We start from the raw sequence: 19610 nt of genomic DNA, 5'->3' as shown, positions 1-19610 counted from the left end.
CTGGCAAGACACAAGAGAGCATTGACATTTTACAATGAGCGCACCAAGGACTGTTGGGTGGACAATCCATTTTTTGACAGGTTCTCTCGGGCAAAGAAAGGTAAGGTGGTGCAGAAATGGACTTTGTGAAGGTCGATAGCCTTCTGCATTAAGTCCTGCTACGCACTGACCAACGAGCGAGAGCTCATTTCACCACACTTTGCTCCACCTCAGTCCTCTAAAGTGAAAGCCCCCAGAACATACAACATACGAATCATCACCGATAATGGACCAGAAGCACGGGAGTAAAACACTGTGAAAGCTCAGAGTACAAATCTATAATTTGCTGACACTTTGAGAGAAATCTGGCAATGTAGATAATTGATAAAACTGCTAAGTAAATGCACTCCTCATCATCGGCCTTAGCAACCTTGACACGGAACGAAAGTGTCAATCTACATGTTTGGGTTCACCTTATTGCCAGTGTAATTAAACGTTGAATCAAAAAATTGCACCGTATGGGTTCTTTCTATGGGCCCAAGATATGTTTTTTGGGGCAGGAGTGACACTGGCCTCTGCTTGGAGTTCTCCGTCGCATTCCAATACAGGTTTTAATTTACATAGAATGACACGTAATAGTGCACAGTTGTAAGGGGGGCACTTAAGCATTTTGGAGGTAAGAGGGGAGTGACCTAAAGTGACCCTTTTATTACAAAACTGCTGGAAACATAAGACCCCAGGTGAATAACAGAACTAGATGGCTCATTGAATTAACAGCTCACTGCTGACACCTGAGGTTCCCGAAAGTTCCGTGTTAAATTTCAGTAATGCAAGTTCAGCCTTCCATACGTTCAATGTCGAAAAAAGTTACATTAAAGTGGTTAATACTTATACTGGTTTACATTGCTAATTAACACAAACATTGAAACATAGCTCTTAGAAACCATGAACTCTGCATAGTGCTAAAGACAATATTGGTTCGCCCAAGTCCCACCCACGTTCTTCATGCTTTGAATGTGCAGCTCCGTAAAAATACAGGAAAATGACAGATGTAAAGTATAAACACCGTTTGTTAAATTGTCAAGAAATAATGTTGGATGATCTGGGGCCAGAAATGATTACATGTTATAGACAGCACATAATGAAGCGCTCCTTTCTGGCAGAATTGTTGATGGTAAACAGATTGAAAGAGGTGATTCAACTATTTGAATTCACCAGATACATGCAGTGTATTTACACAGGCACCATTTAAAGCAAAGGACGTTATTAACTTGTGCCCAAGGCTGATTTCGCCACATGTGTACGTTTGCATGTTGTATGCCTAGTTGGAGCACTGCATAGTATCCTGCCATAGGGGCAAGGAAAAGATCATATCCTAGGATGGACTAAATGAACTTCTTTGACCTTTGCCGTAGCTTGCGGAGTCATTTTGACATTTCGGAGAAAAACACTTTTATTCAAAAGATTATTTTCATTATGTATGAAATTAGAATTGTGCCTCAAGACTTTGTGCTTCAGTGTTCCCGGTTCCCGCAACAAAAATAAATTGCACACAATGTGCATTGTCAGGTGTAAGTTAAACAGTAGGGACTCTTCTCTAGACATTGTTCAGATCTGTGCTTTTAGGTATGATCAATAGAAAGCTTTAGCTGTATGTTGTTTAATAACTATTGTCACTTATACATTAACATTTATACTTCTAGTGATCTTCGGGTGAGCCCGTGCTGGATTGGATTAGATAGCTTTCTTGCCGAACTGATAGCCCTGCTTTTTTATTTCATAGCTTTCTTCTCTATTTGTCCTGCCTCTGGAGCATCATTTCTTTCCTGTGTTCTGATTGGATGACATTTGTGTCCGTCCACTGCCTGCATTCTGGGAACTTCTTTTCTTTTTCATGGGTGTGCATGTGTTTACTTTACCCACCTTGCGTTTTCCTTCCTCTCCAGCCAAGCTTTTCATGCTTTTTTTATTTTTCTCCTCCCTCCCTGCCTCATACTATTCCAGCATACCAGCTGCTTCATGTGGATGGATTCCCTCTGGCCCCGCCCCCACTCCCCTCTCTGTTACTACCCGCCACCTTGGAACTATACATTTAACAAGCATTGGCATAGCCAATAGGTCTCGCCTTTGGGACCTTATAAGTGTTTAGCCATGCAACAGTTGCATAACTAAATACTTATAAGGTCCCAAAAGCGAGACCTATTGGCTATGCCAAGCGGCCGTGGGTTCGCGAAAGTGATCGCGATCAAACATCAAAGTGGCCGCGAAAGTGAAAGTAATCACGGTAAAAGTGGCGCGCGCGCCCGTGCACATGCACTGTAGCTCTAGGCTGGCCTGGTAGCACTTTTTGGAGCCCTCTCAATAAGTCTCGCCAGACCAGCGCATGCGCTGGGTCAGGCGAGACCTAAAAAATGGCCACCTCTTTATGCTATCTCGCCATATGACCTTAAATGCGTGATAACATGCATGAAAGTCATCACTCTTTTTCTTTAGTGCCGATGCCGCACACCATTAGCTGAAAGTATTGGCAAACCAGTAAATCTGCATTAGCAGACAAAAGACAAGACCTGTTGGCTTTGCAATGCTTATTTTGATTGCTTCTGCAAAGAAGCCATACCTAGAATGTGCTTGTAGAACGATCTTGTGAAGTAAATGTTGACCAGCTGTCGGTGGTAGAGGGCCAAGCCCAAGATCTCGCCTGCAAACCGGAAGTAGTTCAAGTGGTCCGGATTCACAGAAGAGTTGCTGTTAGGTTGAAAAGTTGTCCCTAAAATACATACAGATGCAAATATTAAATTAGATTCTGATCAGCAAGTCCAGTTCTTCAGTGTGTATAAACTCCTCTCAGCAAAATGAGTCAAATTAGTTCTGTAGTTCTGAGGATCCTAACCTTTCGGAACCTGCGGACCCCTACGAAATCACTACTGTGTGCGGGGGACCACAGCTTATGCCATTTCTATGATTTAAACCAGAAAAAAAAAATACACAAACAAGTACAAAACAAACAAATAACCAGATCATGAAACATTTAATTCAGAAACAAAAACATATACAGAAATTGGATATTAATTTAAATGGGAAGGTTGGTGCTGCATGTCAGCGACTAGCTTTCTAATATTTGGTTATATTTTTGAAAGATGAATTCTGAGGCCAGATACTATGCTTATAAGCAATCTCTGTATTTATTTGTAGGTACCCAAAAGGCTAGGAAAACCTTTTGCATCAATAGGTGCTGGAGCAGGTAATTAAAATCTCCAGTACTTTGTATCATATCGGGATGATACATTCATACATGCATCCAAAAACAAGCTAGAGAAATTTGCTTGAATTCAAGTTTTAGTGCCTTTTTAGATTTCAATAAAGCAATTTATTCGGCTGCTATGTGTCCTCTTTGTAAACATCTATATTAAAACGATCATTAATACAGGTTTTTCTTTCATCTGGAGGTGTAGGACACTTATAAAACATACATAGCATATTTTGCAGATAATAAAACAAAAAAAAAAGTTCCAAAATGTTATATAGTAATTCTTCAGCCGTAGATTTGAAGAAGGTCTTCAGGTTTAGAAAAACATTTACATTTGTTTTGGTAAGTGACAAGCCCGCTATTGCTGGGACTGCTGCTGCCTGCCTGGGGAGACTACCGCTCCCATACCGCCTTGCCCCTGCTGCACCTGCCGCCACTTGAAACGCGCCCGGAGGCGCTTAGATACAAACGCGTGTCCCGCTTCGCGGGAACCGCGCGCGGGCGCGCGCCGTGCAAAGTCTGGGCAAAGGGCGGGCCATCTGAGGCCGTACGAGGCTGGGCTGGGCGACCTTATTAACGTTGTCAAATCTGTGTTCCAGTGGCACCTGAGGTAGGAGTGTTCAAGTTTGGCATCGTTTGTACCCTCTCTCTTGCTGCTGCAGGTGCGTTTGTGGGCTGTTAAGTACCCCTACAATGAACAAATGCAAAACTGGCGATCGGGTGGTTGGCACCATGGACACATTCCTAAAAAGAGCGGAATCCGTCCTAATCCACGAAATTGAGGCTACTGAAAGAAGACTTTCCTTAGATCCCAGGTGTTTAGAGGGGGGATCCACGTTATGTACGCTCTCACATACTACTCGTTCTTCACCAGAAGCAGTTGCTCCGTCCACTGGTATTCTGTCAAGACCGCCTAGTCCAGACTTTACTAATTCTGTGCATCATTTGCCGCCTCCACCAAGCCCCCCCGCGTCCCCCTGCTGGAGTAACAACTAGAGGGATGAAAGTGGTGGGGAGTTCTAACAAAGCGGCACAGAAAAAAGTAAGGAAGGGGCGTAGCATCATAAAACATAAGCCTCTCTTTCCACCCACTGCCACGAATGGGGTCTTTGTTTTTGGTGACTCAAGTTCTGTATCCTTCGACAACCCTCCTAAAGCTTCTACTGATTCTAATCATCTTGTGAGTGGGAATGACCCTTTTCTTGCTCTTAAGGAGCAATTAGCTGCTTTACTTGAACCATTTACCAAAAGACTGAATTCTGTTGACCATAGGCTAGCTAGGATTGAGGACGCCCTGGCACGCTTTTCACACGAGGACCAGGCCCTGCACTATAGGGCAGCTACTACTGGTAACATCTTGGCCTCGGTGGGGGACTCTCACAAGGACCAGAATGGTGCAAAGGTACAAGTCGAACCACATGTGGCTGGGGTAGACACAACTGGCAATGTAAGATCTATTTACCCAACCAAGTCGAGGAATGTTGAGATAACCCCTAACCAGGTTCCATCTCTGCCAAGGAGCCCTGGGAGGTCGGATATCAACAGTGTTGTAGGGCATAATTCGAGGCACTCCCATCTCCATCTGCCCCCCGAAGCGATTCCCTACACGATCATCCTGGTGAATGTTCCTCCCCTTCCCCCGGGCACACAAGAACACTGGTCTTCTCTCAAAAACAAGGCCCTACACCACCTGAACAAAGTGACAGACATTGGGGTCGGTTTATTCGAGAATTTTAAAATGGCTAGGCGGATTGAATAGGTTGGGCACTCTGCCAAAACTTTAAAAGGGGATTGTGTAGTTCTGAGCTTTAGGTCTCCGGGTCTGATCCGTTATATCTTGGAGATGGTCGGTCACGCGCCAGCTGAGGGGGTATCTATTGGCATACTTCCCCTTGGCTTCTTCTATCAACAGAGACATAGGGATGGCCGACTAGCCCAAGGTAATTATCCTAGGCCAGACTTTCCTATTCAGCTTAATAACCGTTTTGTTGCCCTCCCTTCTCTTGAAGACATAGATTGACAATGGGTGGGTGTCCCTGGGGGAGTAGTGATAGGAGGTCTCGGGACAGTAGGAGCGACATCTAACACCAGTTCTTTTAATTCAGTTGACCTTTTGGTCCAAACCCTGGTTCCCTCTCCTGCTGTACCAACCCCGGTTAGTTGCTCTTTGTCCCCAGATGCTGCTACTGGGGGTTCTGCTTTCTATTCCTCAGAAAGAACACATGATTATTTCCTCGTGGAATATAGCGGGGTTGGAATCAAAAATTGGGTCATTAGATTAGTCAGCCTTTATCAACAGAGTGGACATTTGGGCGTTTCAGGAAACCTGGTCAGTGGATAACGTGTTCCATGTCGGTTATCTAAACTTTTCGAAACCGGCTATAAAGGGTTTAAGGGGGAGACCGGTAGGTGGCCTAACATGTTGGGTTAGGCAAACCGAGGGGTTATCTGTGGTCGAGATTCCCTTTGACAATCCCAACCTTCTTGCTATAAGAGTAAGATCTTCAGGCGGCCTCGATTTATCCTTGTTTAACATTTATGTTAGAGGTCAAGCGGGGGGCAGGAGTTCATGTAATTGTAGCCCTTGAGTCCCTTTTAGCGGTGGGTGCTTTGAACACCAATTTGATCATCACCGGGGATCTTAATACATGCTTTGAGCCGCTGGACGGTGATGATGGAAGGCTTAGCGAGGAGGTGGACTCTCTCTGGGGTGTGCCTCAGCTGGACCTTCCACTTATTAAAAAATGGACCGAGGCCGCACTCCAGGTTAAAGGGTTGTGCCTGGAATGGGGTCTTAGGGCAGTCAACGGCAGGACCAAGTCTGATGCACTGGGGGTGGCGACCTTTGACAACGGCCGCCACAAAAGCAGGATTGACTACATCCTTGTAAAAGTCGAATTCTGGCACCACGTCGTAGATATGGAAGTACATTCTCGCCCCGAAAGTGATCATAACCCCTTGGTACTAACACTAAAAGGTCTGAGCTTCGGCCCCACTACCACCCTGGAGCCCGATAGCAGTTCAAACCATGTAATACTGGGAAACGATCTGAGAAGGGTTCGTTGGGAGAAGGTGGCCCTTGACGAAAAAAGTGTGCCAGAAATCAGGGGATTAGTTATAGGATCTTTGAGGAAAATCAATGATTGTGGCCCGCAGGAGACTCTCAAAGATTCACTCCCAACAATTCACACTGAGCTCTTTAGCAAGCTGAAAATGTATTTTATTAACACCAAGCCGATTAGAGCGAATCGCAAGCGAGATTCCATCTCTTGGTATAATGACCTATGTAGGTCCACCCACAAGGCACTCGTAAAAGCTATTAAAACTAGGAATCGCACTTCAATCAAACAGTCCAGGATACTTTATAAATCTACCTTAAGATCTGCAAAAAGAGATTGGGGCGAGGAGCGTTGGAAGGACCTGTTATTGGCTTGCAATGGGAGGAACAGGACACAGTTTTGGGACCTAATAAAATGGGGGAATGGGCAAAGGTTGATCACCCCTAATAATAACGTGGATCCACACCTTTGGGTTTCTTTCTTTGAAGCTCAATACCGCCAGGGTATGGAGAGGGAAACTAGAACACCAATTATATGCATAGATACTCCCCTGACGTTTAGCACCAAGGAGGTTGAGGTGGTAATAAGGAATATCCCAAGCGGTAAGGCACCTGGGCCCGATTGCATTCCCCCAGATTTATTTCAACAGCATGGTGACCTCTGGGTACCCTATATTACGACCTTGATTAATTCTCTGGCGGAGGGGGGGGATCTCCTTTCCCACCTTCCTGGTCTGGGGCGGAAATCATCCCGATCTACAAGAAGGGGGATCGTTCCGCCCCGGGCAACTATAGGCCCATCAGCCTCATCGACGCTCTACAAAAAGTTATAGCCCGGGTCCTCCTGGGCAGGATCCAGAATTGGATGTCTAATGAAAATATTCTATCTCCCTTACAAGTAGGATTCCGGGCTCACATGGGGACTTTAGATCAGGCTTTCAGATTGGTCATGCTCTATTGGAGGGAGGTTATTCTAGGTAAGGGCTTGATTTTTGCAGCCTTCGTAGATCTAAAATCTGCGTTTGACCTCGTTCCCAGATCCAAACTGTGGGATGTTTTGTTGGGATTGGGGATGCCCAAGGAATTGGTGGACTTTGTGATTAAACTCCACAACTCTAACTATGCACAGGTTAGGTGGGGGAAACCAGGCGAGGTTACTGAAAAATTTAGTGTGGGGAAGGGTGTTCGCCAGGGGTGTGTCCTGGCCCCAACACTTTTTTCACTGTTTATCAATGGGGTGGTACAGTATTTTGACAACTTCCCCACAGACGCGCCTATGCTGGACGGCCAAAGGGTATCTCTGCTCATGTTCGCTGACGATACTCTGATTTTATCCAAGACGAGGCAGGGCCTTCAGTTGGCACGGTCTCGCTTTGAGGAGTTCTGCAGCGACCATGAGCTAGCGATCAACGTGGGTAAGACCAAATTTATGGTACTCCACGGGTCGAGGCCTGTAACCGCAAGAGTTTACATGAGCGGGAAGCTCCTGGAACAGGCCAATGTCTTTACCTATTTGGGAATCACCATAGGTGAAAAATTGAGCTGGTCCCCCCAGGTGAAGCTACTTGTATTGAAACACTCTCAGCTAGCGGGGGCACTGACAAAAGAACACAGGCTTTCCCAGACCAAGCCTATAGCTCCAGTTGTTAACATTTACACCCTGAAAATTTTACCAGCTATTCTCTATGGTGCTGAGATCTGGGGGTATAGTAACCTAACCGATTTAACATTGGCCCAAAACAAGTTTTTAAGATCTATTGTGGGCCTCCCTCGATCATCCCCGTGTATTCCCCTTCTCCTTGACCTGGGTTGCAATGCTATTGAGGACATTGTTCATTTTATAATGTTGGCTTTTTGGAGAAGGCTCTGGACGGTCCCAGAATTACTCCCTTTTGCCAACGCCCTACTTGAAATAAGGGGTATGGATCGTTCTAATAAGATCCCTTGGCTCTCCAAAATTAAATCACTTCTTACTGAGATGGGGAGGAGGGACTTATGGGTGTCTCCCGAGTCGGCTGTATTCCCAATGAAAGTACTGTATAAAGCAGCCTTCTGGAATTTGATCAAAAACCGGAGGCACTCCATCACGGGTGGTTCCCCACTGACAAGAGTTTTTCTGGATTTTAAAGACGACCCCCGGATGGAAGGCTACTGGGATTTGATCACGAAACCTAGAGACCGCAGGTTGTTTCATCAATTTCGTGTAGAAATACTCCCGCTCAGGCAATTTACCTGCAATTGGTCAACTGGTAAGGGAGACAAGTGTCCATTTTGCGTAGACCTTGTTGAAAATATTGACCATCTTTTATATGTTTGCCCTGCCTACCGTTTACCCAGAAGTGTGTGGCTTAAACCCTTGTGTAGAAACTTGGGTACAAATTCAGCATTGATTGCTAAAAGGTTACTGAAAAATGGCGGCGACTCCACCATTATAATTGGGGTGGCAAAGTTCCTGAGCTGGTCCCGGGCAATTCGCGAAAGAGAAGGAGGGTGATGCTTCTTAGCCAAGGTCTTATCCAGGATTGTATTTTTTACTTGCCTAAAAATTGATGTACGTTTATATGCATAGCACTTGGAATCACGAGTTCATTCCCTAGTACCTTGCACTTTATTGCTATGCACTTTAGTTCGCGATCTCCTGGCCCGTCATCGGGAATGCTTTAAGTGTCTTTTATTTTATAATACTATATAATGTTTGTATTTTATAATATACCAGGTTTTAGCTTATTGGTATGAGTCCAGTAACTCTTATACAGGGACTCTGCTTTTTTGCACATTGTATTTTACAAAGCTCTTATATTGTTGCTTTTTTAGATTGGTCATAGGGACTGATACCAGGAATACTTTAGCCCTTTCTTTTTTTTAAACTGTATTGTTGGTTAATGTGATCACTTTTAAGGCATTAAGTTGTCGAATAAAGTATTCTTGACTGACTGACAAGCCCACAATTCAAGCATTTTTTCTTCTACCTTAAAAATGTTGAAGCTTCCACCATACATGATCAATTTGAGTGCATTTAAATGAGGGAAAATGTCTCTTTACTTGTCAGCAGTGCTAAGTACAAATCAAGAATCCAGATCAATTGAAAATACTCTGATTTAATCTAATTCATAAATCAGAGATGGCACTTTGCCATCAGGCAGCCATCAAACGTCTGCATGCAGCAAAAGTTGGTACTGTTCACTGTCCACAGACTGACAAAGCTGCTCAAAAACACTGAATTTAGCGACCTAGCTATTGTAAAATGTAAATGTTGTACAAATGAATTCAATACATGTTCAGCTCTTCAGGAATCCCCTTATCATCTAAAGATTATTGATGAATGAAACAACAAAGCTATGTAGCTAAAGTATCATTTTTGCTTATCTGTGCAGTGGCTCAAGTAAGTCTCTCTTGAGGCCCACTGATGCCAATTCCTTGGTAGACGACTGAATTCCACTTGATGTCAGAACTTAATTCAAACTGTTGTATGCCTCTTAGGCAATTGCGTGAATAAAGTATTGGCAAAAGAATAAATCTTCAGTAACTTTAACCTCAAGCGTGAATCTAACTCAACACAGAAAATTAGATTTGTTTGCAAAGTCTGTACTTTAGCCTCTCGCAAGCACTAATTATGCCTTTTACAAATTATTTTAATCAACTTTATATAAAAGTGCCTGCAATTTTCTCAATTCGCTTTTTTATTGTTTCATTCGACAATGCCACAATCTTGGGCCGCTTTTTCTCCAACCACTGTACTAACCTTGGCTTTAGCAGAACAGAAGGTTATATCATTATCAGCTCTTCAATTAAGGATCTGGCTGTTTAAAACACGTCTTAATTTCTAGACCCATCATAATGTAAGATTATCTCATACCGTATAGGTGTGAGATGCCACAAACGTCAGCATGCACATTGACCTCCTTTCACCATGCAGAGAACAGATTGGGTACTACTGTAATATGACTCAGACACACAGCCACACAGACACGCACACCCCCCCCCCCCCTCCAAAGCGAACGGAGTCCCAATCGCGCTCAGAGCGAATCAAACACCAATTCCAGGTTTCGTCAAAAAGGGGGTTTATTAAGTCATAAACCCACCGTGAGGCGTTTCACCCTCAAGGTGCTTGTTCACACAACAGTTACACAGTGAGTAAACGCTTTACATACATTTACACATGTATCATGTACATTGAAAGCGGACTGTGGTTCTCCACACAATGATAATACACAACAGTGTTTAAATGCCATTTTGGAGGTTGCAAACATGACTATCTATATGCTCACGCAACCCAGCTTGATGTGTTATGTGGTGAAATGTAAGGACGCCGCATATTTTCACAATGTCTTAACTCGCGTTATTGTTGTAAAACCCCATGTTGCTAAGTTGCTCCCTCACAGTTGAACTTGCATTTGTGGTGCCATATGTGATGCATTCTGGTCTATGTAGTTGGCAAAGTCATGCTTGACTTGTTCAGTGTATCTCTCACCCCCTTAGTGGGTTCTATGTACCTATGCCTAGTGCATGACGATCCCATTGCAGATCTGGGGGCAAGTGTCCGCTTATGTGCACCAATGATGGTATCTGAGGCGAATCGCGGGTGCCAGACATGTTCTGTCGTGCATTGCGTGGTGAATGTCATGCTGCCTGGTTAGAGTTATGCCTGAACGGTGTAATAAAGACAGGTAGTCAATGTCCTTTGTGCCGCCTATGGTGCATTATGGTCTGTATAGTACAGAATGTCTCGCTTGTTATATTCAGTGCCTCCATGCCATCCATAGCGGATGTGTCTGTGCCTGCAAACCTATGTTTGGTGCTTGGTGGTCCCAAAGTGAATCTGGTTTCCTGATTCAGTGGTGCCTGCATGGTATATTGAGGTGAGTGGTCAGTGTTTGATATGACCTGTCGTATACTGTACGGCGACTGTGCCAGGTTTCATGTTGCTATGATCTGTCTACCCTCAACTTGTATATGGGTTCCCACACGTGGCACAAAGGACACCGACTACCTGTCTTTATTACTCCGTTCAGGCAGAACTCTAACCAGTTTCATAATGAACTGTCCAGGTGGCGTGGAATGGGTTTACTCACCAACGAGGAGTACAAATTCTTGAAGGTTGATCCTCCGGTCATTCCTGTGCTGTATCTGATCCCAAAGATACACAAACATGCGACTAACCCCCCAGGGAGACCCATCATATCAGTGATAGGAGGGTTATTTGGAACCACCTCAAAATACATAGACCACTACCTCCAGGAACATGTTAGAAACTTACCTTCATTCATACTAGATACAGGGGATTCTCAAGAAAATCTATGACATCACATGGGATGAGAATTATGTTTTTATGACTTAAGACGTATCATCCTTGTACACAAGCATCCGACACATACAAGGATTGAGGGCTACCAAACACTTTAGGTGCCAGACCCATTAGTGCATACCAACACACTATGATGATACTCCAGATGAAGGAGTGCTGCTTGGACAACAACTTTTTTTGTTTGACAAGCATTTGTTCAAACAAATCCAGGGGACTGCGATTGGCACCTGCTTCGCCCCCAGCTATGCGAATTTGAGTATGAGCTGGTAGGAGGAGCAGGTGCTCACCACAGAGTTTGCTATACAATTGACTGAAAATATTGTTCTTTGGTGACGATATATGGATGATCTCTTTGTACTGGAGAGGTTTCCTCGAATCAGCCAGAGACTTCGCCGATCATTTAAACTCCAATGATGTGAACCTGTCATTTACTAGCAAGATTAGCAAGAGTGAGGTCAAATTTTAAGACTTGAAGGTCTATGTACACAACAGCAGGATTTACACCACGACTTTCAGAAAGGAAACTGCATGAATCTCAATTCTTCATGCGCAGAGTTTTCATCCACTTAAATTGAGGCAATGTATTTCCCATGTCGAAAACCTACGCATGAAACGTAACTGCAGTGACAACCACTCCTTAGAACAGGTTCAGGCTGAGTTGGACCTTAGATTTCAAGCAAGAGGCTATACCTCAGCATTGTTGAAAGTTACAAGGACTAAAGTAGAGTCCACACCCAGGGAGGTGTTATTGTTTAAAGAGAAAAGAATAAAAGCCGACACTCAGGGCACAGTGAGAATGATCACAGGTTACAATACGTACCACCAGAGAGTGAGGAGTATCCTCAAATCCCATTGGAACCTGATACGCAGTGACCCGATAGAACTATCTATGACCAAGCATCCACTCCTCTCTTTAAGGCGGGCTAAATCTATGAGGGGAGAACTGTGCACAAGTAGTCCTGAAGTAGTCAAGTCGGAATCATGGCTCACCTCCTCACCTGGTTTCCACAAATGCAAGGCCTGCACCATTGGTCAAAACAAGAGTGAGTTTCTTAGCTCACTACACAATACCTCCCTTAAGATCCGTCACTCCTACAATTGCAGAAGTGACTGTGGTATATGTGCTACAATGTTCATGTCCCATGGTGTATGCAGGTAGTACCAAACACATGGTACACATCAGGATTTTGCAACACCTACCTGCCATTGCCAAGGATGACAAAACATACCCCGTAGCTCGAAACATCGAGATCCATGGGGGCAACAGCAGTGACTTGGTGTACTATATCATCGACTCGGTCCCTAGTCATGTTAGGGGTGGTGACAGGGAGCAAAAGCTGGGCAGACTAGAGTTCCATTACAAAATAATGTTAAATAGCAGGATCCCCAACGGTCTGAATTCGGATGAAGAAATGTACATACATTTGTAATTTCAATATCCCAGGACTTCTTGGGATTTCTTCCCGCTTCCTCTCAGCCAAGTTCTAGTGTTTTAACCACACACAATTTTCCTCTGCAGGTCAATTTTAGTCATTTACATACGCATGGGTTTGCTTTGAGGACATTATTTCACTCATTATCCCCGTTTTAGTTGTAACTTTGATTCAAGAGAACAATTAGAGGACAAGTAGGCATGTCTTTTTGTCAAATATAGTTGCCACGCCTGAGGTTGTAGGATTCGGACACTTGTCCCAAACACAGCTCCCAATAGCTTTTTTGTCGCGCTAATGAACAGTAATGCATGCTCAATTGCGATTTATTTTGGGGAATCAGTCTTTTTTTAAACTACATTTTTGCAACTTTGCTAGCTTTTACACATCAAGATGCGCAACTCGGTCCGCATAGGCGATGGTAATGTTCTAATATCATGAACAATTTAAGTTATTAACGTATATGATATGTTGCATGCTTTGTTCTCTTAAGACATTTTTAAAGGCAGAGTGTGTTTAAGATTGCATCTGCATGGTCTGCCAAGAGATCAATTGTAACACTCTGCGCTGCACGTTACTTTGTCACATATCTTTTTCCGAGTGTTTGTTTATTTTATGTCACACAATGAGCTGCTTAATCAATTGTATATTGTGTTCCCATATCATGAAATTATTATTTTTCGCTGCATACAGCTGATCAAGCACAGTACGTCTTCTGTGTTCACTCTCAGCTTAGTAGTATCAAGTAGTATTTAAGGACCAGAAAATGGCGGCCGCTCTATGTGATCAAGGTGGCTGTTTCCACCGAAACGCGCCGTCCAGCGTCTTACTCTGCCTAATAAAAAATACCTTTCTGGATTCCTTGTTCCTTGTTGCTGGTGCCTGCTTGAAAGGGCAGGATAGCTATTGATGGATTTACGAGCGTGCTGGCTGGATTCACAGACACCTCCTCGATCAGGCGCACCGCGCTTACCAGCAGTCCAGTGGAGTTTGTAGGAAAACTACAAACGCGGAGCCCCCCCCCGTCAAGCGGTATTGAAGCACATCAGCGGCTGCCGTTCACGGAACCGGTAACCGGAGAGCCAAAGGCTGCACGGATTGCAGGTAAGCACGATTGGCAGTCTGTGTGCACCAAGTGGCAGTGTAGAGGGAGAGGCAGCTGTGTAAGCATCACTTACTTCCATCATGAAGGACTATCGTTGAAAAGACTAAAATATTTACGTACTTCTATGCATATTTAGCGTATCATGCACAGAAATATTAAATGAATTCTTAGTTATATAGACACAATGTCTTCAATGTGTGTGCACCTGAAAATCACTTCTCTAGCCAATCTAGCATTGCTAATCTGTGACCTTAAATGAAGGACTAGTATGTTTGGACAAAAAAACAGCATGCATTAGGAGCAAAAACGACAAACAGATATGCTAGTCTAAAATTACGCTTTGTTTTTTATTCCCTAATGCTTATTCTTTTTTGTCTGCTCATAACACTGCAAAGGACATCACCTTCAATTTTAATCTCCAATTTCAAATGCCTTCACCTTTACAGATGGTTTTGAAATTTTCTATTTCACTTTTTACTTACACAAACATTTCATTTTGTGTTAAACCTCTGTTAAACTGTTTTTTTTTTTAAAATTTTATTTTGACATTTTAAGACAAAGGAAACATACAGCTGTATTACAAGGAGCGCCATTGCGCACACAGATCAACATGGGCGATACATAGAAGGCCGGAAGGATGCAACGATACCACACTCCATGCAGGGGTGGCGTGGACAGCAATACAAACCCAGTGTAAAACATTATCTATAATACGGAATCAAAGAGGCCATTGCAAGGGGTACCGACCTTTTTTTGGGGGGGAGGGAGGGGGGAGGGAAGCTCCCACACCGTACTTCTCACATCAACACACCCTCTCGCCAGCCCGAAAGGAGACCCACAACCTAAGCGCAAACAGTAACAGCCCACCCCGGAAGCATTCTCGGGCAGCTACCCTCCAGGCGCCACAATTCCCAGTACGAGCTCACTCAGCAGCCTGACTGCCATCCGGGGCAGTCGTCCCAGCAAGGAGATAACATTGTAGCGGGGCCCATATATCAGCGGGCCGCGACGTGGGCGGCATAAGCTCAGAGTACGTACGGATCTGATCTTGACAGTAAACAAGATCTCGCACCCAGTCCTTGAATTTTGGGGCCCTGCCCCAGCGACACGCCACTCTCCTTTTCGCAAGCAGAAAGGCAAGCGCGATGAATTTGCGGTGCGCCGCCTGTATAGGCTCTACATAGCCCAACAGGGCCAGGAGAGGGGAGGGCAACAATACTGTATTGATCATCTTTGAGAGCGCCTCAAACACCTGGCACCAATAGCGGTGAACTGCATCACACGTCCACGCCAGGTGAAGGAAGTCCGCACCTGGAACCCGGCATCTGTCGCAACTATCATCTTCACGAAGCCGATATCTGTGAAGTCTGGCAGGCGTGAAGTAGAGCCTATGAAGGTATTTGTAATGGATAATCCTGAGGCGGCTACTGGAGGAGACGCGGTCCGTCTGCATCAGGCAGAATTGCCACTGTTTATCCGTCAACGGGGCCTGCAGCTCTCGGTCCCACTTCTCCCTGGCTGCCAACTGCGGCGCCTGTGTGGAGGAGTGGACCGATCGGTATATTTTGGAGACGAGCTTAGCTGGAGTGTCATCGCTCAGTATACGATGCAGCGGAGCCAAATGCGGGGGTTCCTGGGGGAAGCAGGGCATAAGGGCTCTCAGCCCCTGCCGGAGGCGGAGGTATAGAAAAACATCAAGGGAAGTAGGCTGGATGCTGGCGTACATGTGTTCCATGGACCGGAACGTGCCGTTGTGGTACAGGTCGCCCCATGTCTTCACGTCAATAGCATGAAGCAATTTTCGGAAACCCGCCTCCTGCAGCAGGGGCATGCTTGGGTGGTAAACAAGAGGCAGGAGTGGCGCGTACACCATATCCAGCTCTAGAGTGGCAGCCAACCTAGTCCACGCAGTCACCGTACTGATCAATGTCGTGGGCGTCTTATCTCTGCCTGTCACCTGTATGTACAACGCGCCGTCTATGGGAATGGGGTGTGCCAACCAGTGTTCAGCCGCTAGTTGCGGCATATAGCGAGGCTGCGCATCCAAAAGTAAGCATAGTGCGCCTGGGCTGCCTGATAGTAGAGCTCAAAGTTGGGAATGCCAAAGCCACCCTGCTCAAAGGGCCTAATCAGAATTTCCCACTGGAGCCGGGGTGACTTACCGCCCCAGACTAATCTAATAAGTTCCGAGCGGAGTTGTCGAAAAAAAAGGCACCAGGATGAAAGGGAATATTCAAAAAGAGGTACAGCAGCTGCGGCAAGATTACCATCTTAATCAATGAGGACCTGCCAGCCATTGAAAGGGGTAAAGTGATCCATCGAGTGATGGAATCCGTAATGCGGGACAGTGCCGTCCCATAGTTAGCCCTCATGAGTTCATCTCTGTTTTTTTCAATGCGGATGCCCAGGTATTTAAAGTCCCCTTCACACCAGGCAAGGGGGAAGTCAGGCACAAATCGCCCAGTGGAGGCCGTCAGGGGAAACAAACAAGACTTGCTCCAGTTGATCTGGATACCGGAAATCATGCCAAATCGAATGAATTCACGGAGGATCGGATTAAGATTTTCCTTCGGCTCCCGCACATAGAGGGTGATATCGTCGGCATACATGGATATTAGTATCTGCCTCTGGAAGCACCGCAATGCCTTGTCACGATGGTGTTGCCGCAGTTTGGCCGCCAGAGGCTCCATGGCCAGAGCAAATAGTAGGGGCGAAAGGGGGCAGCCCTGTCTGGTGCCCCTGGTAATAGGGAAGGCAGAGGACAACCGACCATTCACTAATACTTTGGCCATAGGGGCAGTATATAATAACTTAATCCACGAGATGAATATGGCCGGGAATCCCATGCGCCCCAAAACTTGGAACAGATAGTCCCATTCAAGGGAGTCGAAGGCTTTCGTGGCATCCAGGAACACGGCGGCCATGGGCAGATCTTCATGCACAGAGTTAAGGATCGAGAAGAAAGTGCGCAGATTATGAGTCGTAGCCCTACCTGGCACAAAACCGGCCTGGTCGGGCAATATCAGGTTGGGGAGTAACAGATTGATGCGATTGGCGATGAGCTTGGCTAAAATTTTTACATCACAATTAAGGAGGGAGAGAGGTCTGTAGGAGTCGCAGTCACTGGCCTCCTTCCCCGGTTTCAGGAGCGACGTGATGAGGGCCATGCGCATCGATGGGGGAGATGACCCACCTCCAATGCATCCTCGTAGACTTCTCTCAACACTGGGGCCATAAAGTCAATATAAGTTTTGTAAAATTCAATGGGTATCCCGTCGAGTCCGGCGGTTTTGCCCGACCTCATCTGCATAATGGCCTCCCTCACCTAGTCTAGCTCAAAGGGGAGCTCAGAAATTCCCTTTGCGATTTACCAAGCCACCCCAGGGACACATCGTCAAGGTAATCATGTAGTTGGAGCTCCCCAACCCTAGTTGACGCATACAGCACACTATAGTGGGCCACAAATGCGTTGAGGATATGCGCGGTATCACTGTACCGTGTGCCGTCCGCCCCGACAATCTCCATGATCGTATTAGGCGGTCGTGCTAGCCTCATTGTCGCAGCCAGGGCTTTCCCCGGCCTCTCACCCTCACCGTAACTCCGGGCAACCCAGTACTTGCCTCTAAAGTTTGCCTCCCGGGCGGCCGCCGCAGTATACTCAGAGATTTTGTCCCGAATACTCGCCAACTTGGCATCATCAGGGGTGGCCGACAGCGACGTCTCCAGCGTCCGAAGGTCAGCCTCCAAGGTGCGCAGGCGCGCCATAATGCTCTTCAGGACACCTGACCCCTTGGCAATGCACATACCCCGCAGGGTCACTTTGAAAGCGTCCCAGATAGTCTCAACTTCCTGCACAGAGTCCTTGTTGCGCTCAAAGAAAGCCAGGCATTCCTCCCGTAGCTCCTCTTGAAAAAGGGTATCGAGGAGCATCATGGGCTGCAGACGCCAGGCCGCCAGAGGGGGGCCTAGTTCCGCCGCCCTCAGTGTGACCCGCACCGGCGCGTGGTCCGAGAAGGTTCGCGGAAGGTGTCGCGCTCCAACCAGCGCTACATGAAACTGTGGGGTCAGGAGGACGTAATCGAGCCTGGCCCAGGAGCGCGCCTGCGCCGTGAAGTGAGTACCCTCGTGGCCATCCGCATGGAGGTGTCTCCATGCGTCAATCAGCCTGTGCTCCGCAATGATGTCCAGAAGTGCCTCCCGGGATCGCGTATAATGATGCGAGGCAGGGTGGGACCTGTCAAGCGCCGGGGCAAGCGTGACGTTGAAATCTCCCCCCCATATGAGGTGCTGCGTACCCACACCCAGTATATCCGCACCGAGGTCAACGAAGGAGGCAGGGTCGTCCACGTTGGGACCATAGCAGCAGGCCAGAGTAACCATTCTATGTCCCAGCCTCCCCCACATCAGGCAGTATCGGCCCTGGGCATCGCTTTTCGTACCCGCCAGAACGAAGGGGGTGTTCCGTTTAACTAATATAGCTACACCTCGAGAGTATGAGGAGTAAGAAGAAAAGGTAGAGTACTTCGCCCATCTATTAGCAAAGGTAGGGGCAGCCCGCGCCCGGAAGTGGGTCTCCTGAAGAAACGCAATATGTATGGCGTGGCGATCTAAGTAGGAGAGGATGTGTCTCCGTTTTCTAGGGTCCCCCAGGCCTCTGACATTCCACGTGAGTATGTTCAAATCAGTGTCCCCCATAGCCAGGTCGACCCAAAACAGGCAGGAAGTGCATCGGCAAAGGGGCCTCTCTCAGTCATCCCCCATCTGTCGCGCGCGCAGTCTGCTCTACACACCCTGCGCCAAACCACCAGCGCTCCACAGTCTACAACACCGGCCAAGCCAAGGCAACATCCACCCTCAACAAATGTGTACACTCCACGTCCCTCCAGGGGACCATGCCGCAAACAAACAGCAAAAGCGTGAGATAATTCCATGGACGGCAGCGTCCTGAACACAGCTGTATCAAACATAGCAACAACATTAAGAAACATCCCCGGTCTCCCACCCAACCCGGCTGCCTGCACCAGTAGATACCCAGCACCAGGCTCAAATGCCGAGCAACGGGGAGAAGCGAGGCACCCAGTCCCACAGAGCCTTGACCTCAGATCCCACCCTACTGCCCCGAAATCAGACCCACAACGCCACAAAACTAAGGAGTTCCACAGAGCCCCGAGTACTACCACCCCACCCCACACCCACTGAAGCAACCCCAACTCGCCAGAAATGTCTACCCACCCCCCACCCGTCAGAACCATCAGAAAGCTCAACAGGAGCAACTCAGTCAATAGAGTCAATGGGGTACACCCTACGGGGGTCATCCAGAGGGCACACCGATCCACCCATGCCTGCCCATATCCCACCATAGTCAGAGGGAGGGAGAAGGGTGGTGCCTGGCATACATTACCGATCCCCGTCCAGCACGCGACCAGGTCAGGCTCGCTCAGTCCAGACGCAGCCCATCAAGAGGCCCGCAGGGGCGGGCAATCAGG

The 19610-nt window shown here is 46.7% G+C and overlaps 1 protein-coding gene across 2 annotated transcripts in view; it reads right to left on the bottom strand.

Annotated features, from left to right (window-relative positions):
* Positions 1-19610, bottom strand: part of HACE1 (HECT domain and ankyrin repeat containing E3 ubiquitin protein ligase 1) — a 339965-nt gene that overhangs the window by 135945 nt on the left and 184410 nt on the right. For both annotated transcript variants that reach the window (XM_085611183.1, XM_085611184.1), the window contains exon 18: positions 2597-2746. In XM_085611183.1, coding sequence (XP_085467309.1) covers positions 2597-2746 — 150 coding nt within the window. The remainder of the gene's footprint in view (positions 1-2596; positions 2747-19610) is intronic.

Source organism: Triturus cristatus, chromosome 6 (assembly GCF_964204655.1).
Source record: "Triturus cristatus chromosome 6, aTriCri1.1, whole genome shotgun sequence".
Lineage (NCBI taxonomy): Eukaryota > Metazoa > Chordata > Amphibia > Caudata > Salamandridae > Triturus > Triturus cristatus.
This window is presented reverse-complemented; position numbering and strand designations above follow the sequence as displayed.